Raw genomic sequence first — 20,321 nt, 5'->3', positions numbered from 1 at the left:
ACATCTTTGCCTCTTTACTTCCGCCTCGACTGACATCGCTGCCCAAACTCTTTGCCTTTACAAATGTCTGCTTGTGTCTGTGTATGTGCAGATGGATGTGTGTGTGCGCGCACGCGCGCGAGTGTATACCTGTCCTTTTTTCCCCCCTAAGGTAAGTCCTTCCGCTCGCGGGATTGGAATGACTCCTTACCCTCTCCCTTAAAACCCACATCCTTTCGTATTTCCCTCTCCTTCCCTCTTTCCTGATGAAGCAACCATTTGTTGCGAAAGCTTGAATTTTGTGTGTATGTTTGTGTTTGTTTGTGTGTCTATCGACCTGCCAGCGCTTTTGTTTGGTAAGTCTCATCATCTTTGTTTTTAGATATATTTTTCCCATGTGGAATGTTTCCTTCTATTATATTCATATCATTGTTAAATAATTTAGTTAGATGTGAATGTGTTGAAGTGAACTTCTTTAGCCAGAAATTTGCTATTTTATCTTTTCCAGGGGCTTTCCAATTGTGCGTAGAATTAATTGCTCAGGTGACTTCATGTTGCAAAATTATCACTTCAGGCATTAGTGGTATCACCTTGTATGTGTGTGTTTCTGCTTGTATCCACTGTGCATGTCTTATGTTGTGCCGGGTTTGACCATATGTTGCTCCAGAAGTGTTCCATGTCTGTTATGTTTGGTGGATTGTCTATTTTAATGTGTGTGTTATCTATTGTCTGGTAAAATTTCTTTTGGTTTGTGGTGAATGTTTGGTTTTGTTTCCTTCTATTTTCACTTTTTATGTATCTTCTAAGTCGTTTGGCCAATGCTTGTAATTTCTGCTTCTTTTCATCTAATTGCTCTATCGCTTCTTGTTGTGAGATTTTACCTAACCTTTTTCGTCTTTTGTCTGATATTTCATTTCTTATAAATTGTGTTAGCTGTCCAATGTCTTTTCTCAGTTTTTCTATTCTGATCTGTAGCCTGTGATGCCATACTGGTTTTGTGGGTTTCTTCTGTGTGTTGGTTGGTTCTGATCTCTGCCTACTGTGTATATTTAGTGTAGTGAGTGCTCCTATATAAATCAGTAGTTGTAACTCTTCCATAGTGGTATTTTCATTTATTTTGTTGTGTACGATTGTGTTGATAGTTGTTATTGTTGTTTCAGCTTGTGGGTTATTTGGTGGTCTATGCAAGAATGGTCTAATGTCTGTATTTGTGTCTTTGTATTCCATATATGTCAGCTGAAATTTTTCTTCTATATCTAACATGTGTGTCACTTCGTGTTCTATTTGTGCTTGTTCTGGTGGCTGTCTTAAGATTTCGTTTTCCTCTGATTGTTTAACTGATGCCTGTTGTTCTTTGTTTGTTGTTGTTTGTTTGCTCTGAGATGTTTCTTCTTCTGATTGCACATTATTTTGTTCTAGTATCTGTTGTACTTGTTGTTTGATGTTTTCTAATTCTGACTGGGGTCTGCTGTTATTTTTTTATTATTACACGGATCTGATCAGCTAGTCGTTGTTCTGTTAAAAATTTTAATTCTGGGTATCTGGTAATAAATGTTGTGTATACTTGTGATCTGTACCCAGTTGTGTCGGTTCCTAAGTTTGTTGCTTCAAAATAACAGAACATGAGGTGCCGGTTAACTTCATCTGACCGTCTCATCCTCTGTCTTTGTTTTCCTTCCAGAGTGGTTGCAGGAAGCATATCTTTGGATTTAAATCATTTTCCATGTGGCTAGCAGTGTCGTTACCATTGCGGACGGGCATAGGGTTCAAGCGTCGTCCCCGACCACGACAGCGCTTGTCCGAGGCTTCATTAGTTCTGTCCTGAAGCCACTAATCACACTAAAAGGGGGTTTAGCCCTATTAGTGGTTTGTTCTTTATTGTTGTTGTTGAGTAAGGAAGACTTACTTTCTTAAAGGTGAGTTAGCTCAGAACACCATTCTAGATGACATGACTGAATGAAAATATGCAAAATTTGTCAACTTACTGATTTGTCTCTCTCCAAGGCTTGCAATGAATCTAAGCAAAAATGTGACTGAACTATGTATTTTGGGAGTTCCAAAATGTGTTTCTGCAGTTTAAATTCTCACCAATATGGAAACCTATAATTTGTTAAGTTTCCATCATATTCATTATTTCCTCACCATGCGTTACACTTATCATTAGCATAGTACCTCTAGATGAACAGAACTGAATATGTTGTATCTTTTAAAAACAGAGAGACAGAGACAGAGAGAGAGAGAGAGAGAGAGAGAGAGAGAGAGAGAGAGAGAGACCATTCGTGGAAAACTACTCAATAATACTTTATATTATAAATAATTTCTTCTATGTCCGTATATACGTTTGGATCAATCATCTGCAAAAAGAACTAATTCTGCTTCTTGTATATTAGACACAAGATCATTTACTTACATGAGAAACAGTAGTGGACCTAAGAATGAGCCTTGTGGAACCCGATAAGTTATTTACCCCTAGTCAGGAGAGTATCACCCGCTTACATTGGTTGAATTATTAAGTACAACTTCTGCATTCTTTTGGTTTGGTATGACACCATCCATTGGCCACCTATACCATCAATCCCATAAAACCTCAGTTTATCTGGGAGAGTATTAGAATTCGTGCAGTCAAATGCCATAGATAGGTCACAGAAAATACCAACCAGTGCTATTTTGAATTTAACGTTTGTAAAATTTCACACATGAACGTATACATAGCATTTTCAGTAGAACATTTCTTCCGAAATCCAAACTGTGATTTACTGACAATATTAATGTTGTTCACAGTAGGATACTATTCTTCAATACATCATCCTCTCCAAAATTTTGGAAAACTATGTCCTTACTCAAACAGGTTGATAGTTACTGAAATACTTCCTATCACTTTTCTGAAAGAGGGATTTAACAATAGCATATTTACATCTCTCTGGAAAAATGCTTTGAGTTAGTGGTGCATTACAGATTTAAGATAAGACAGGGTTTATTACATGGGAACAAGTCTTTAGTACTCTGTCGGAAACATCATCAAACCCAGAAGAGCTCTTATATTAGGAAAAATATATAATTTTTAAATTTCATAAGGAGAAATGGTAAGACATCCTTATGACCGAATTTTATGGGAGCTACATTTTCAACATACTGCTTTGATTTTTCTCTTGAACTGTTTGTCCCTATAGCTTCTCCTAAATTTAAGGGAAGACTTGCCAACAATCTTTTCAATGATTTATCTGTTACTCTTTCTGCCATTCTTCACCAACTTCTCAGAGGTGTAGTTTACTTTGTCTATGTTAACTTGCTTAGTTTTGCTTTTAAATTTATAGTTTTGCTAAGAGTAAGAGTTCTGACCCCATTTTCTTTTCTTCCCCCCGCCCCCGTCACACATTGTTATTTACAGCTTCTATCAGTCTCAATTTTGTTTCTCTACTTTGTCTTTATTTTTACTTTTTTATCGTAACTTGTTTTTCCCAAACAGCGCAGTTGCCAACGAGCCCATCAGAAGCTGTGAAAATTGTCATTTATATATATTTATTAAATCTCTCCTATATTCCTCCTACTTGACGAAACGCAGCCAAACACGAACTGTCAACGGACAAACCATACACTTCAAAGGTCATAAAAAAGTAACGATAACCACAATCATTATCTGTTCATATGAGAAGTACAAATAGATGTGCCACACATCCCAAATTTTCACTCACCTTTTGTGAATGAACCGTCGGGTGATGAAACTGTACTGTTTGGCGGTCTAGTTTTTGCACGTGATAATGTGTCGTAACAATTCAAGCACACTCTAAGAGGTTTTGATGACTGGTTTGGCAAAAGAAATCTTTTGTTAGAACAAGGACCACACACAACTGCCCCGCACTTTCGACAATGGTGCTGAAACAAAACAAACAAACCAAAATATATAAATAAACAAACAAATAAAAACATACAAAATCAGTGATACAATATCACGAATATAAATGAAGGTAATTTAAGCAGCAATATACATCAGCAAAGTATGGAAGAGTACCTAACAAAAACTTAAGAAATTTTAAAAAAGGTCAAGTGATTTTATTATTTTTATTTTTATAAACATGAAAAGAGAAAAAAAGAAGGAAATGAAATGATATATGAGAGTATTCCCCTTGGGAACAAATTCACCAACCTCAAGATTATACCACTTTAGAAACGTATTCTGGAAGTAGTTGTTGTTGTTGTTGTTGTTGTTGTTGTCCTCAGTCCTGAGACTGGTTTGATGCAGCTCTCCATGCTACTCTATCCTGTGCAAGCTTCTTCACCTCCCAGTACCTACTGCAACCTACATCCTTCTGAATCTGCTTAGTGTATTCATCTCTTGGTCTCCCTATACGATTTTTACCCTCCACACTGCCCTTCAATGCTAAATTTGTGATCCCTTGATGCCTCAGAACGTGTCCTACCAACCGGTCCCTTCTTCTTCTCAAGTTGTGCCACAAACTCCTCTTCTCCCCAATTCCATTCAATACCTCCTCATTAGTTATGTGATCTACCCATCTAATCTTCAGCATTCTTCTGTAGCACCACATTTCGAAAGCTTCTATTCTCTTCTTGTCCAAACTATTTATCGTCCATGTTTCACTTCCATACGTGGCTACACTCCATACAAGTACTTTCAGAAACCGCTTCCTGACACTTAAATCTATACTCAATGTTAACAAATTTCTCTTCTTCAGAAACGCTTTCCTTGCCATTGCCAGTCTACATTTTATATCCTCTCTACTTCGACCATCATCAGTTATTTTGCTCCCCAAATAGCAAAACTCCTTTACTACTTTAAGTGTCTCATTTCCTAATCTAATTCCTTCAGCATCACCCGACTTAATTCGACTACGTTCCATTATCCTCGTTTTGCTTTTGTTGATGTTCATATTATATCCTCCTTTCAAGACACTGTCCATTCCATTCAACTGCTCTTCCAAGTCCTTTGCTGTCTCTGACAGAATTACAATGTCATCGGCGAACCTCAACGTTTTTATTTCTTCTCCGTGGACTTTAATACCTACTCCGAATTTTTCTTTTGTTTCCTTTACTGCTTGCTCAATATACAGATTGAATAACATCGAGGACAGGCTACAACCCTGTCTCACTCCCTTCCCAACCGCTGCTTCCCTTTCAGGCCCCTCGACTCTTATAATTGCCATCTGGTTTCTGTACAAATTGTAAATAGCCTTTCGCTCCCTGTATTTTACTCCTGCCATCTTTAGAATTTGAAAGAGAGTACTCCAGTCAACATTGTCAAAAGCTATCTCTAAGTTTACAAATGCTAGAAATGTAGGTTTGCCTTTCCTTAATCTATTTTCTAAGATAAGGCGTAGGGTCAGTATTGCCTCACGTGTTCCAACATTTCTGCGGAATCCAAACTGATCTTCGCCGAGGTCGGCTTCTACCAGTTTTTCCATTCGTCTGTAAAGAATTCGCGTTAGTATTTTGCAGCTGTGACTTATTAAACTGATAGTTCGGTAATTTTCGCATCTGTCAACACCTGCTTTCTTTGGAATTGGAATTATTATATTCTTCTTGAAGTCTGAGGGTATTTCACCTGTCTCATACATCTTGCTCACTGGATGGTAGAGTTTTGTCAGGACTGGCTCTCCCAAGGCCGTCAGTAGTTCTAATGGAATGTTATCTACTCCCGAGGCCTTGTTTGACTCAGGTTTTTCAGTTGTTAAGGTGTTTAAATACCCTCTCCAATTCTACTCGAATATCCTCCAGCGTATCAAATCTTCTCCTGTTCAATCTGATTTCCATCCTGGGGAAGAGGAAGAAGACTTAACATGTTTCCATTCCCTGGCGGGAGGGTGGTACTCGCAAAGAGTTTACAATTGTTTCAGAATGAAAACAACCTTGGTTTTGAAATAATTTAATATCAATGATGCATTTTACCCTTTTGGGGCATCATCAGACTGTCTATAAAAACAAGAAACTAACAAATTAGAATCTAGTATGACTATCAGCTAAAATGAACTAAAAGCATTACAAGCTTCTGTAAAAATAGCTGGATATGAAACTTATCTGTGATAAAGCCATCTAAAATGGAAAATGGATGCAACTGTGACTGGATATGCAATCCAATATCATAAAAACATATAAAAGGCAAAGTAGACCTCATTAAAAGAAAAGAAAACTGCTCATATATCATCAAGAACGTGACGAAAAAATTCCAACGACTATCACATGTTACCTTGGGCACACAAGCTGACTCCACACAGCAGTACAAAACAAAGCCAAGATTACAAAATAAATGCAGTTTGAGCTTGAGCTGCACATGGCACAAGGTCCATTTCCTACCCACAAATATTACTGTGACAGATCAAGATGCGAACACCGTGTATAGTGTGGCACAAGGCAACCAGGTGGTGCACATGGATGGCATAAGGCCACATTAACAAAATACAAAAACTACGTATAACTAATAAATTAAGACGCATATATGCAAACAATTGCACTCACATAAAACCAAATATACATGAGGTATTGTTATATAAAGAAGAAAAAATAGGTATAACGACGATATGAAAAATAGTGAGTCAAAATATGTTATTAAACTGTCATATGGATTAGAATAGCTAAATATTAGATATTAATTTAAATAATCACAGTACCTGAACTTAACCTGGAGGAGTTTCTACTGGGCACTTCACTCTTTCAATTTATTAGACGCCAATCAAAGAGCAGGGAATGCCTATAGTGTATGTGCAGCACATACTGACAATACACATACATGGAGGTCTAGGTGAACACGAAACTATTTCCAAGATTGATCGCAGAGTACTCCTGTGAATGATGCACACCTCAACAACAGGGTGATAGAGCACAACTTACAATGTCCAAATATAGTCACAGGACTGTGCATTACAAACCAGATTATGAGCAGAATAAGCAATGGGATAGTAGACAAAATGAAGGACAATGGGAATATAGGCCACAGCAAAAAGTTGTCAATCTGACTAGTAAAAAATCCATAAAGGAAAGAGATTTGGTGGGAAACAAAAGCAATTATATATGAGACCCACTGGACTGGACAGTGCCGTGCCATAATTTTCCATATACGCCTCATCCTGAAAATGTTGTGAAAATGTTACGAATGTCAGCCTTGGACCAGTGAGTAAGTGCCAAAACTAGTTTGGAGACAGTTATTGGTGACTAAGAAGCTAAATTTATTTGCCTTAATGATACAAGTAAAATGCAGCTCAGGATGGTGCTGGCTAAGTATGCATATTAATATACACGAGAACTAGGAACAAGCTATATTTTGTTTCCAAATTAAGTGTTCAAGCCCCATAAACCTTTTCAATCCCCCCTCCCCTTACTATGCCTCATGGCCCAAACAATTTTCACTAAACAAAGAGATCAAACTAATGTTAACATGAAACATTACTAGAGAGATAAGAAGTCCTTATTGTAGCCCTTGCTTTTTTCTAAAACTGAAGATGGAGTTAGTTTTATTTTATAAGTTAAGAGTATCAATTGAGTGTTGATCCAATTAAAACAGGACTCACAAATCTGTAGGAATGCCAGCAACATTTCCATGGAGTAAGATTCTTGTCAAGTATAGACTTGTGTATATCCTATTTGCAAATACCACTAGCAGACGAGTCTCACAGTTACATTGCCTTCATATATTGTGGAAACTGGATATTTTTTTTATTTTATCCATCTCAGTTGCACTGATATAAAATTCAGGTGTAGTGGTTACCGGTTTTGGAATAACATGTCAACTTTCAAACCACACTCCTTGCTATTAACTTTAATTATTCATACGATATTATGCCAAAAGGCACAGCAAAGTGAGCAACTCATTGATCTTAGACTATGGGTCCATTGTTAATGACTGAAATAACCAGTCAGTAGTAACGGATGCATAGTAAGAGTGTGTACGGGCACAAGAAAGAAAAAACATTCCCGGATTTTTTTTCCAGATTTCCCAGTTAAAAATACACTTTTTCCCAGGTGAAAACACACTTTTTTCTTGTTAAGTGACAGTATAATTTCCCGTTGTGATGTAAAATATACCAGTCCTTTGAATAGTAAAAAATTTATACACCAGTGTAGAACTCCCTGGCAGCTTAGGAAAGAAAACAGAAAAAAACAACTTGTTTTGGAAATAGCTCTGATGCACAGCAACTTGTCTACTTTAGTAATAAAATCATAAATACAAATTCCATAAAATACACTACATTAGCTTCTGAAGCACTGAAATCGAGATTGTGATGCACTTTTGTCGCCCATCATGTCTCGTGTCATGTGATCTCTTCAGTGATTGACAGCAGATATTCTTTGTGTAGGACACATGATGTATTCAGTCAATAGCAACATTAACTTCTCCTATTTGTGTGTTTGTGCTGTTAAGCAGCATGAACACACAAATAGGAGAAATTAATGGTTTAAATTAATAATTAATATACATACAGTACAGTTACAAGAAAAGCTAAGCTTTCACATATAATACTGGTATTTTTTTAGCGTGTAACACTTCGGTTTAAATTAATATACATACAATGTAGCCACAAGAAAAGTTAAGCTTTCATGTATAATATTTGTCTTTTTTTGCTTAGCATGTAACACTTCTCAAACTATCATTCACAATGTTTTCCTGCAACCTGTTGGAAACAGGTTCATTCTAACAGTTGCCAGAGAGCGCCAGAATACAATGTGTTACTTCACAGCACAGCTATGATCATGTAGAAAATCTGTGCTTGGTGTTTGCTCTGCTCATAAGCCTTTCGTCAAATTTCTGTTAGGAATTTCATTTGTAGTGGGGCATCATGTGCCTGTGCAGCACTGTGTATGTTGTTCAGAGGGGACATACAGAGCTATTGTACTTAGGGCAATTGTTTTACCATATCCGAGCCAGATAAGGAATGCAAAATAAGAAAGCAGTCCTTGGTCTATAACTGAAAGTACCCAAATATATTTTGCTATTTGTTGACAACGCAATTTTTTTTTCCCCCCCTAGTCTGCAACACTGTTATGCATCATTTCCATTCATATTTGCATCCACACAGCACTGCTAAAAGCTAGTAAGAAGAAACACAAATTTCTGGCAAAAATAAAACAAAAATAATAATTGTTTGTATGCACAAGAACTAAGGACAATAAGTTTTTCATGGCCATTTCAAACAGTAAAGGGTATAAAAAATTAACAAGGTTATCTGTGAAGCCAAGAAACTGTATAACTGGCAGTTTACATTCTACTACAGGAGTAAATATAAAGCCTTACGGGGAGTTACAATGAAAAAACTCAGTGTGCTGGCACTCTATAATTTACTGAAGAATGGCGCTCTGTAAATTTAAGACATAAAAAACACAAATTAAGAAATAACATCAATCCTGGAGAAGGCACCAGACAAGTGTTGTAACATGTCTTGTGATAGAAAAACATTGTGTATCACAGAAAGGCAGATTTGTGAAATTTTCCTGAAGCTGTGAATATATTTGAAACAAAGCATTTTATTCAATACTACTGACAAAATTTCCCTGCTTAGTCATATTCAAGTGAACATTTATGTATGTTCGTATGTATACAGCATTAAGAGATCTTGCATTATATCATAAAACAAATAGGACATCAGAATTCTCCAAGACCATCAGAATTTCATAAATCATTCTAAAATGCACTATTCAGCTTAAAGTGCATATTGCATATTTGTTGAAGTAGACCCCTACCTGGAATTAACCTTTCAGTGTGGTGTTTGGGATGCCAGTTTTTTGGGGTACCAGTATTGTACTATTTCATGTCTGGTTCTTTATTATGGCATTATGCCACAATTATCAGAAGATAAAAACACGCACTTTAAATTCAGCGAACAGTTGAATCTAGCCTCCAGTGTGGAATGAAACACTTTGTTTCTAATAAATTGGCTGTCTCTGCCCAAAAATTAATGGAAGTCAAATTTTGTTAGTAAAACAACAAAAATAACTTCATTGTTCTGGAAGATGAATTATTGCTTGAGTGCAAATAATGTAGAAATAAAATAACATCAGAAAATTGAAACTAATAACATTTTTTATTCTTCTGTAGTTACATGAATGTGTATTTTAATTCACTTGAAAGCTACCAGCCAAAGAAATTCATTTCATTTCCATTTGACGCAAGAGCTCTAAACGAAAACAGCAAAATCACAAAAGGTAGAAATGGGACACATGGAGACTGATCCCCTTTCCCCCCTCACCCTGACCGCAACTGCGACTGCTCTTCGCATACGCAAATCTGGCAGCTTGGGCACGCTAGCATCTGGCTGCTTGCTGCTACTGCTTATGCAGCTAACAGCCACATTTCAAGTAGCCGGAAGTGGGAGAAGGCACTGTTAATATGCAACTTCAGCTCTGCACATGCATGTGAACATGCCGGAAATGGATCAAACAAAACTAATGTTACAAGTTGTGATGTCACGCTCATCAAAAGTAGTTTGCTGTTACGAACTATTGCACATTTTTCATCCTAAAGCTTTTATACACATTTTTCTCTCAGCAGGCACTTGGGTGTGCACTATGTTTTGTTGTTAAGTATTATTTTGTTTCCACTCATTTATGTTTTATTGTTGCAGTGTGATTTTGCAGCAGCAGACTAAAATAAAATTATTTGTTAGAATATCAGTTCTTATCAGACAAAATTACGGAAATTTAACTGAAAACTAAAACAACGAAAAATTCCCGGAATTATAAAAAGTTACCAGGTTTTTCTTGGATTTCCCTGTTGTCCCAGGGCATATACACCCTGATAGTCGTAAGATCAATGAGGGTACTCATTGCCCAGTGCATACTTTACTGTGCCTTTTAGCACCACACTGTATATGGGCATGTCAGCCCAAAACTGGTAAACACAACAGGTGCATTTTATATCAGTGCAACCAAGACAGGTGAAATAAAAACTCATTCAGTTTTCTCAGTACTGAACGGTTGCGAACCAACCATCCCATAGCAACATGCCTGAAATAAGCAAGTTCTATACTGTGGCAGAATTTGTCATTTTTAAGTGAAAGGTCTGCGAGCCTCATCATGATTTTGCAATAAGAGTAACTTCATCTCTATCTATCCCTCTGCCACCTTCATTCTTGGTGTGATTAGTCAATATAAAAAAGACTTGGGCACCTGGATGTGTTCATATTGGTCATACTTTACATATTTTCCATATTTCATATCATATCTATCTGCTAATTGTTCTATCCAGATGAAATAGTGAGAAGTTCATTAAGTTACTTCTGATTCTCGGAAGCCCACACACATGTTTAAGAAGTTACTGTCCCACATTCCACTTATCTGTTTTTTCCTCTTCTTATCTGGATAATTTAATGCATGAATGAGTGTGTGTTAAGTAAGATTTCTTTGTGTATATTTGCGGGAGTACAGTAATCTGCAACTATGAGAATAAAGCGAACTTCAGGAGACACATAATGGGTAACCAAAGAGGTTTCTGTTTGCCTTGGTCAAACCTTTAGTGTAGGTTAGCACAATACAAAAGGCTGGTTACTTCCATTGGAGGACAAACCCCATTTTTCAGAGTGCGAACTCGCCACTCTTCCTTAGAATACAAGATTGGTAAGGTCGTCTGTGCATAAGAGTTACTTTTCAATACTAGGTTAATGTTGTGTTTTATTGAAGTTTTCAGATCCAGCCAAAGTTAATGGTTCCTTTCATCAGTCATCGTTTATTACTGTGTGTGAGAAATTTTACTTTCCAGTTCACAAATGTTAAATGCATTAGAATCCAGGGGCTATTGTTCATTTCAACCATTTATTCAAACACATGTAGCCACATTAAGTGTATTTATGATTCAATTCATTTAGTTTATTGTTCCTTTCATGAGTAAAACTGTATTGCTTACGATTTCCGTGGTCTTATGACTGAATTTTCTGCAATTTGTCTCACCTGATAATTTTCCTCTTCGGTATTTGTTTATTCTTGTTACTTATGTTAGTGTTTAGATCCAAGAGCCTTAAGCTCGTAGATCTTGTTCTCTTGTATTGAATTTTGTGCAAACTCATTCGCTCATTTAAAATTCCATATTTATTTTGGGCATGGTTTTGTTTGTGAGGATCACATGGTCCTTTTCTAATGACAAAGTCTACAGCACCATAGCGTCAGCGATCTTCCCCCACAGAGTATGTATATTAATTGTGATTCTTATTTAGGCTTTATTTTTTAGCAATTCATTTCAATAGTAATAGTATTTAAACCAAGCAAACAGTTGTCTTGCTAACCACTTGTGCTGTGGTGACTATTTTTAGTTCTTTTCTTTACTGTTAGCCTCTGAAGTGCATGTGAATGTAGCTGTTCCTGATTAAATCATCCTTTGATCTTTCCTCTCCTACAGATTATAATCTTGTGCGGGACTTCGAAGTTAAGTTCTAGGTTTCATTATTATGCACCATACTAGTTCGCAGAGAACAGCAACCATCATATAGCTTACTATACACACTCATGTGTGGAATTAAATTTACCAATCAAATAAACGTTCTTTTGCCAGAATTTGTGTTTACACTCTCACTGCTAAAATTTCACTTCATTCTTCATCCAAGTCTGATAGAGGGTACATCCTACTACATTCCTACTGTGTGACAGTTCTATTGATGCAATAGTTTACCATTCACGATTAATCGTAAAGATACTCCTCATAATTGTTTACCCTTCATATTCAAAATTAAGTATAAGGACATCTTTCTTGAGTCCTACCATTCAGACTCAATTCAAATGCCAGAGTATTTATTAATGCACTTGATGATGTTCAAAGACAAGAGTTGTAAGAAAGAATTAGTGTATGCATCGTGTGGTGACAGATACCACTCCAAAGACGTGATTTGTATTCCCACATCATCTTACCAATGAATGATACTTGCAACTAAATGCTATAAAATAAAGCTATATCACGAGACGACGTGCGACTTCAACAATGAATGTTGACTGTAGTGACTTCACAAGAAGAAATACCTGTTTGGACAAAGAAAACATTCGAGAAGATGTACATAGTTAAAAAGGATAGATACCTACAAACAGAAGAATACAGTGATAAGTCACAAATAATCGGGATTCATTGCAGATTGATTTAGACTATAAAATAGCCATCATCAATGCATGCATCACCCAATGTGATCACAACAAACTTGTGCTTAAACACAAATACCTTTGAAATTTGTGTAGTCACACCTACAACATATTAAGAAAAAGAAGCAGCATATCACGCATAACAAATATGAAATACAGTTACAGTGGGAAACAACAACTTCAGGTTAATTGGATGCTTATTTCAAGTTGGATGGGTGAACAATAAGCCTGCCATATGCTCAATAAGTTTGGCGAGTCAAGTACTCGGTGATGGTGAATACTCATATTCAACAATTAAGACAGAAGTATTGAATATCCAAAATTATTTACATTAAAAAATTTCATTCCTAATGTTAGAAAACATAACAGCATTTTGTCAGATAATGAAAGCAAATACACTAGTGAAAAGTAGAAAATCTTTTTGACTGACGATAAAATTCAGCAAAGTTTGGTACCCCAGTTATGCCCAGAAGTAAATCCCGTTGAATCCACGGAACTGAATTGGTTTACGAACCTGTAATGTTACATATTTTGCAATATGATAATGAGTATGGATGTAACTTCTTTCCTTATATGATCCTTCTATATTCATTGTGCATTGTTTGAATAATGAGAAATGAATATTTTTGTTTGAATTCTGTTACTAATTAATGTGTGGGTACACTGTTATTAAACACATTCGAATAAGAAATATAAATGTAATGTAAATGTTTGTTCTTTATATAGAAAAAAGGTGTGTGTGTGTGTGTGTGTGTGTGTGTGTGTGTGTGTGTAAAAAGAGGGTGAGAGAATGAGTTTTCTTCAGTTTTTTTTAAATGTGTTCTTGTAATAAGTGTGAAACTACTATTTGTTCAAAAACACTGACAAAGGGAGTTTGAAATAGTTTAACTTTAAACGTCCTAGGGTTGTTTAAAGTTATATGAAGAATGCAATATTCTGAAGTTAATTGTAAGTATTCGAAAGAAAAAATTTAGTAATTCATATGAATGGATGATGGCAATCAATTAACTTCTGGCATCATTGTGGGCTTTGTGATATTTACTCTGCATCTTGTATTGGCGCATAGGAAAAGCCAAGGACAACGGCTGTAAGCAGCCGCAAAAGATGTATTTTGCTACGCCGGAAGGCAGATAACAAATGATACAAAATTCCATTTAATTTTTTTTGTTAATAGAGAGACTCTGTCTTTAGTTCTCGAGTGGAGGAGACGTATTTTTGTGAAATGCATGTAGTAGCTTTCACAGTATCTGAATAATAAATTTTCTCAGTGCAAAAATATGCGGCCTTTTTATTTTCTTCCGGGCACCATGAAAAGGTCATGTCACCCACCTCCTGCTGCCTGCCAATGGTGAAGAAGTCCGATAAATGAAAATTATATTACCGACACAGCGACGAAAAATGGAAAGTTTTGCGGCGTCGGAAGAAGCAGCACTTAACAGGTGTGTGTGCATCTCGACAATATGAATGAAAGTTCACGTTAAAATGAACACAAATGGACACAAATTCATAAATATAAAAAATCCAAAATTTGGGCATTAAGTGAAAATAATTGATTTCTATTAATCTCTTTATGTACCCTTTCTTATATATATATATATATATATATATATATATATATATATATATATATATATATATATATATATATATATATATATATATATATATATATAAAAATAAAAATTTGCACAACTGGCGACCTGGTGACATGACATTGAGATAGCCATGTTGTGCAAATTATTCAAAATTATTTACAACATTGTATGAGATTTTTTTGCATGTACTAATTATTTTCAAATTTTCATGTGCAACGTAACGACTGGGAGCAAAATAACCAGAACTAAAAATTCTTGTGGAGAAAACCAATTTGAAAGGGAATCAAGAGTGAAACCAGAATTTAAGGAAAATTTTTGAAATACGCTGTTTGTTTCATCGCAGCAAAGGTAGGACCGCTACGCAGCTGCTTGCTTAGCTATGCTTGGTAGCATCTCCTGTGTGATAATTTTGAAGCACCCTCCCTTAATTTCCTTTCCTAAATGCATTGTACTGAATTTTTCGTAATGAGTAACGAGAGAAAAGTTTGAAGTTTTTTGTGTTACAACATTTTGTGCATCATCGAAGTATATAAATAACACTTGACGACATATAAGTCGCATGTTTAAATTCACAAAATAATATTTTCCAATTTTCTGTTTTCCAAAAGTTTTAATTGTAATATTCAAACAAAATAGCACAAAAATCAGTTTCCATTATTGTTGACAATGGCGAAAGTGCAAAGAGCCAAGATGGTGTACAATTGCAGGATAGAACATCTGAAGTACCAGCGCTATGTCTTCCACAATTAATTGTATTAAATAGTTCAGAGATGAACATGACTGAAATGACAAGTGCAAGTGAGCTTTCACAGAGTTCTAACTTTGAGGATACGTTGATGACCACAGATGAAACTACATCACGTATCTCCACGAGCAACGTTCTGCTTGCACAGGAAACATAGAAACCGCAGATAACATGATTTTTGATGACACTTTACTGTCACCCATCACACGAAATTCAAATGTTGATTTGCAGAGTACAGTTGTCAACAATCAAAGCAGCCAAAATGACGCACTTGCCATAATACTTCAAAAACTGGATAGTATGAACACCAATTACACCAATTTGCGTGCAGCCATACAAAATACAAACACCAGTTTGCGTGCAGAAATAAAAAATATAAACACCAATTTGCAAGCGGACATAAATAGAAAATTTGACAGCTTGTCGCAAAACCTTACCACAGTCACACAAGATATTAAACCACATAAAACAAGGACAAAAACAAGTTTTAAGAGATTTTCAGGATACAGTCTCACAGAATTTTTGTGAGGAGATGAATGTAAAATTTAAAGACATGGAAAAACAGCCAACAAGTACTTTCCTAAGTAAACAATGACATTACAGGTATAAAACAGAAATTAGACACTCTTAACAAGAAGAATGATACAGTAGAGCAGCAAATAAAAGGGATGAAAGACACACACACGAACCTGGAAGCTACACAAACACAATTAACTTCCACAGTGAAGAACATCTCTATCATAGTAAACAAATTGCACAAGGATTACGAAAATATACCAATAGCTATTGATGAACTCACTTTAAAAGTAGCATCACTTGAAATCGAATCAGTCTGTGCCAAAAAGGAAAGAGACAAAATTTATGTGACTTAATTTTACAAGCTGAAGCAGGTACTTCAGGCAAAACCAGTACCGTAGCAGAAAATGTAGTGAAGGAATGTAAATTAATGAATGATGTAGTCGAAATGGTTATCTAACAAAAGGAAAATGATATTATCGACAAAAAAAATTGCAAGCTACAGAGCACAGGATATGCAATTACTTAGGTGAAACTGATACAGAGACACCAGCTGTACATATAAACAAAGTGCCAGCCACAGCAAACCAAAGTAATGTATGTACACAGCTCATCGCAAACCTTACAAACAATGCCAAGAGTAATGACAGACCACAAAGTGTAAGTTTACAGGTCATAACACCAGAACCAGTACCTACAAGAAGTGTAAATAATTGTGACAACTATATAAACACAGCACAAAATGCAAACAACTTGTCCACTATATTTGCTGACGCAGTTTTATTAAGACACCGTCAATTTTCAACATTTACGAGTGAAGGTAAGATGATGAATCCTGTTGTGTTTATTAGTGCTTTTCAACATGTGTTTCCTAGAAATTGGACGGAAGCACAAAAGATCAGTTTTGTTGTTGAGTAAACGCAAGGCAATGCACTTTAGTGGTCGACTGAGGTAGCTGAGCATTGTACCACATATTTACAATTTGAACGGGCATTTCTTGACAAATATTGGTCAGAAGCCGCACAGGAGAGACTTAGGCGAGAGGTTTTTAACCCTGCCCCCTTTAATAGCAAATATGGTAGTTTGCGAGGGTATTTTGAGAAGTATCTCAATAAAACAACGTTATTGGATGAATCCTATTTCTCCTGTGGCTGTTTCAAAAATTTTAAAAAGTCTTTTGCCATCATACATTCGTGAAAAATTAATTACTACACCTCAGCACGACACAGAATATATTTCTATCCTTTTTTGATTCAATCGACCTCACATATGAAGAGAAATTAGTAACAAATAGGGCGTCAGACAGCCGAACACCACAACAACATAACTTGAATGGTGAATACAAAAAGCCAGACACGAACACATAGAAAAGCTGGTACGTGCAACTGCAAGGATACATTAACTGTGGTAATGGATATGGGAATGGAACAAGAGATTTAAACAAAACTTTCCTTATGACAGGAACGATTACCATCCACAAGCTAATTTCAATTCCTCCTCTCAAAATTATGCACCACGTGTAAATGAAAACAGTCAGCCGCATCGGTGGCCGGCGCGCGGCAACAATAATAATATGCCTCATGCCATACCGCACCGGCAACAACAATAATATGCCTCATGCCATACCGCAGCCAACCTTTGCGCAGCAAAATCACAATACAGCAACGTTTCACAACAGCCATATGAACATACAAGAAAGCATGTTGCGAACTGGAAATGATACACACTGGAGAAACAATCACACAGTACAACTGACAGAAGTTGTCCTATGTACCAAAGTAGATCAGACCACACCGCAGGAAAACCCGAATTGGTCAAAGTTGAGCCCCATACTACAGTCCTTATTAGCAATGGGGGCAAACCAGATTTGCAAACATATTTTGTACGATTCAATGAACAAGGAGACATAAAGGATGATCCTTACCAACATGAACTAAAATCGGTGAAAAATACACTGGAAGAAGTGCAAGCAGTAGTCAGAGTGAAAATTTTTGGTATAGACACACAGTTAATACTTGATGCAGGGTCCACGACTAATTTAATGTCTGAAGCATTTTTCACTGAATTAAAAAGACAATAAATTTCCTGTTCTGCCAGTGCAAAACTGCAAAGTACAAACCGCTACAGGCGGCAAAACCAAATTAGTAAAACACCAAGCTCTTATCACCATGAACATCGAACAATTCTCTGTGCAGTGTAATTTTTTAATAGTAGACAGTCAACTGCTTGATAGGTAAGGACACATTTAGAACCTACAAAACTCAAATAGACATAGGTAATGGTAAGTGCCATTTCTCTGTGAAGGACCAAAGATTTTCTATCAGCCTGATTACCACACAGGAGAGGTATGACAAAGTAAACCCAGAACCACATGTCACTGTACAGTATTCATATCCCACCGTGTATTTTGTTACAAATGTGATAACGAACAAGAGAACGACACTGAAGTTAACCAGGAATTAGTAGAACAAAAATTGAACAAATCAAATATTCTAGATCAGGGGTGGACAAACATTGCACACAGCTCATGAGCGCAGCGCTGCACGTGTGCTGCTAAGGTGCAATCGTCGACTAGGGCAGTGGCGACAGCCGGCAGGTTGAGGAAGTGTAGTACCAGGCTAAGTTGCGGACGTTGATGCGAAGCGACCACTATGCAGTTCCAACAACCCTACCACAACAAAGGTCAAAAATTAATTATGATTGTAGTATTGCTCACGTGCTAAATATTGCATTTTCGGTCAACAACAAAATTATATTATGTGGCAGATGTCATTAGAGCACAGTTAATAGAGTCATTTCTTGAAATAATGGATAAACTAGGCACTCACTCATCTTTTCGTGTTTCCCACGCTGGTCTCGTTGTGAACTCATGGCTCAATTGTCGAAAATCTAGGTAGTGATGATTCCAAGCTCGGATGCAAAGAGGCCTAGGTGTTATTCTGCGATATTCAAAACACGTAACTTGTTCCAAAACATCACTTCACAATATAAAACATACTTGAAAATATCTTCCTCACTGTTAAAGTTCACATTTCATAAACTGACTACAATTTGCGTCTTTTGAATGTGACGACCAAAGCTTTACTCTACAATAACCACTCACGCGCCCAAAAAGCAGAATTACAAATCGTCAAAGATCATAGTGACAAAAGAAAGAATACACATAAGAATAAAATCACTGCAGTATATAAATATCGATTTATCAAAGTACCTCTACATTAATGAAATCAAATCTGAATGTTGTCACAGAAATATGTTAACTATTTTACAGAAACACAGTAGAATATTGCTGGTATCGAGAGGTTGAGGTGAGGTGCTGTAATGGTTACGTAATTCAAGTACCATTACACAGTGAACGTTCTATTTCAAGAACCGGAAAATGCAGAGTGAATCAAGGAAACAGAGAAGTGAAGATTTGCTATCTTTTAAAAAAGGAATGGGAGAATCATTTTTTTCTTTGTGCAAAAACATGAAAATTTGAAATGTTTAATTCCACTGGTCAGCGGAAGTTTAGTATTGAATGCCATTATAATAAATTTCACAAGGACGAGTACAATTTATTGTCGGATTCTGAGAGGATGGGGAAATTGACTGAGTTCAGAAAGAGCGATCTGACAATACTAGATGAATCTGACGTAAGTTGCTGTTGTCACGAGAGATCTGCGACTTTCTTTCATCATGTGCCTCATCTAACTGATTTAACATTTTATGGAGCACTGTTTTCAATTTTTCAGGACGACAACAATGATAGCCCAGCGGTATGCGCAAGTTGTAAGATTGCGCTTAATATAGCGAGTGCTGGAAGACCATTTGCTGAAGGAGAGTTTATAAAGGAGTGCATCAATGACGCTGCAAATTTACTTTGCCCACTGAATGCAAATCAGTTTCGAGCTATCACTCTTTCTCGGCGGACTGTTAAGTCGTTGCATAAGTGCCATGCAGGTGACTTTTACCGTCAATTAAGGAGTGCAGTGCAGGAGTTCATTGCATTTTCCATCACACTTGAGTCCACAGATATTTCAGACACAGCGCAATTAGTGATTTATGTCCACAGTGTGGACAATGCTCTGCACATAACAGAGTATTTTTTTTAGATACGATATCTTTAAAAAGCACGACCACCGGCGCGGACATCCTAAAAGCCGTTGAAGAAGCTGTCGATTCAGCTGGGAATGTTTGGTGTCAGTGAGAACAAACGGAGCACCTGCAATGAAAGGAGAACAAAAGGGATTTGTTGGATTACTAAGAAAAAAACTACAGCGTACAGAAGAATCATTGTACAGCATCCACTGCATTTTGCACCAAGTAGTACTCTGTGCAAAAGCAGCAAAACTGGGGACATCATGCAAGTGGAAATTTGGGCAGTTAATTATTTGGGATCCCACAGGCTTACACATTGATAGTTTCTCACATATTTAGCTGGAACT

General features: G+C 36.5%; 1 protein-coding gene across 2 annotated transcripts in view; it reads right to left on the bottom strand.

The window, feature by feature from the left end:
• The window catches only part of LOC126483752 (pleckstrin homology domain-containing family F member 2), a 145,610-nt gene that overhangs the window by 58,951 nt on the left and 66,338 nt on the right, over positions 1-20,321 (bottom strand). For both annotated transcript variants that reach the window (XM_050106896.1, XM_050106895.1), the window contains exon 7: positions 3,672-3,852. In XM_050106896.1, the coding sequence (XP_049962853.1) occupies positions 3,672-3,852 (181 nt within the window). The remainder of the gene's footprint in view (positions 1-3,671; positions 3,853-20,321) is intronic.

This window comes from Schistocerca serialis, chromosome 6 (genome assembly GCF_023864345.2).
Source record: "Schistocerca serialis cubense isolate TAMUIC-IGC-003099 chromosome 6, iqSchSeri2.2, whole genome shotgun sequence".
Taxonomy (NCBI): domain Eukaryota; kingdom Metazoa; phylum Arthropoda; class Insecta; order Orthoptera; family Acrididae; genus Schistocerca; species Schistocerca serialis.
This window is presented reverse-complemented; position numbering and strand designations above follow the sequence as displayed.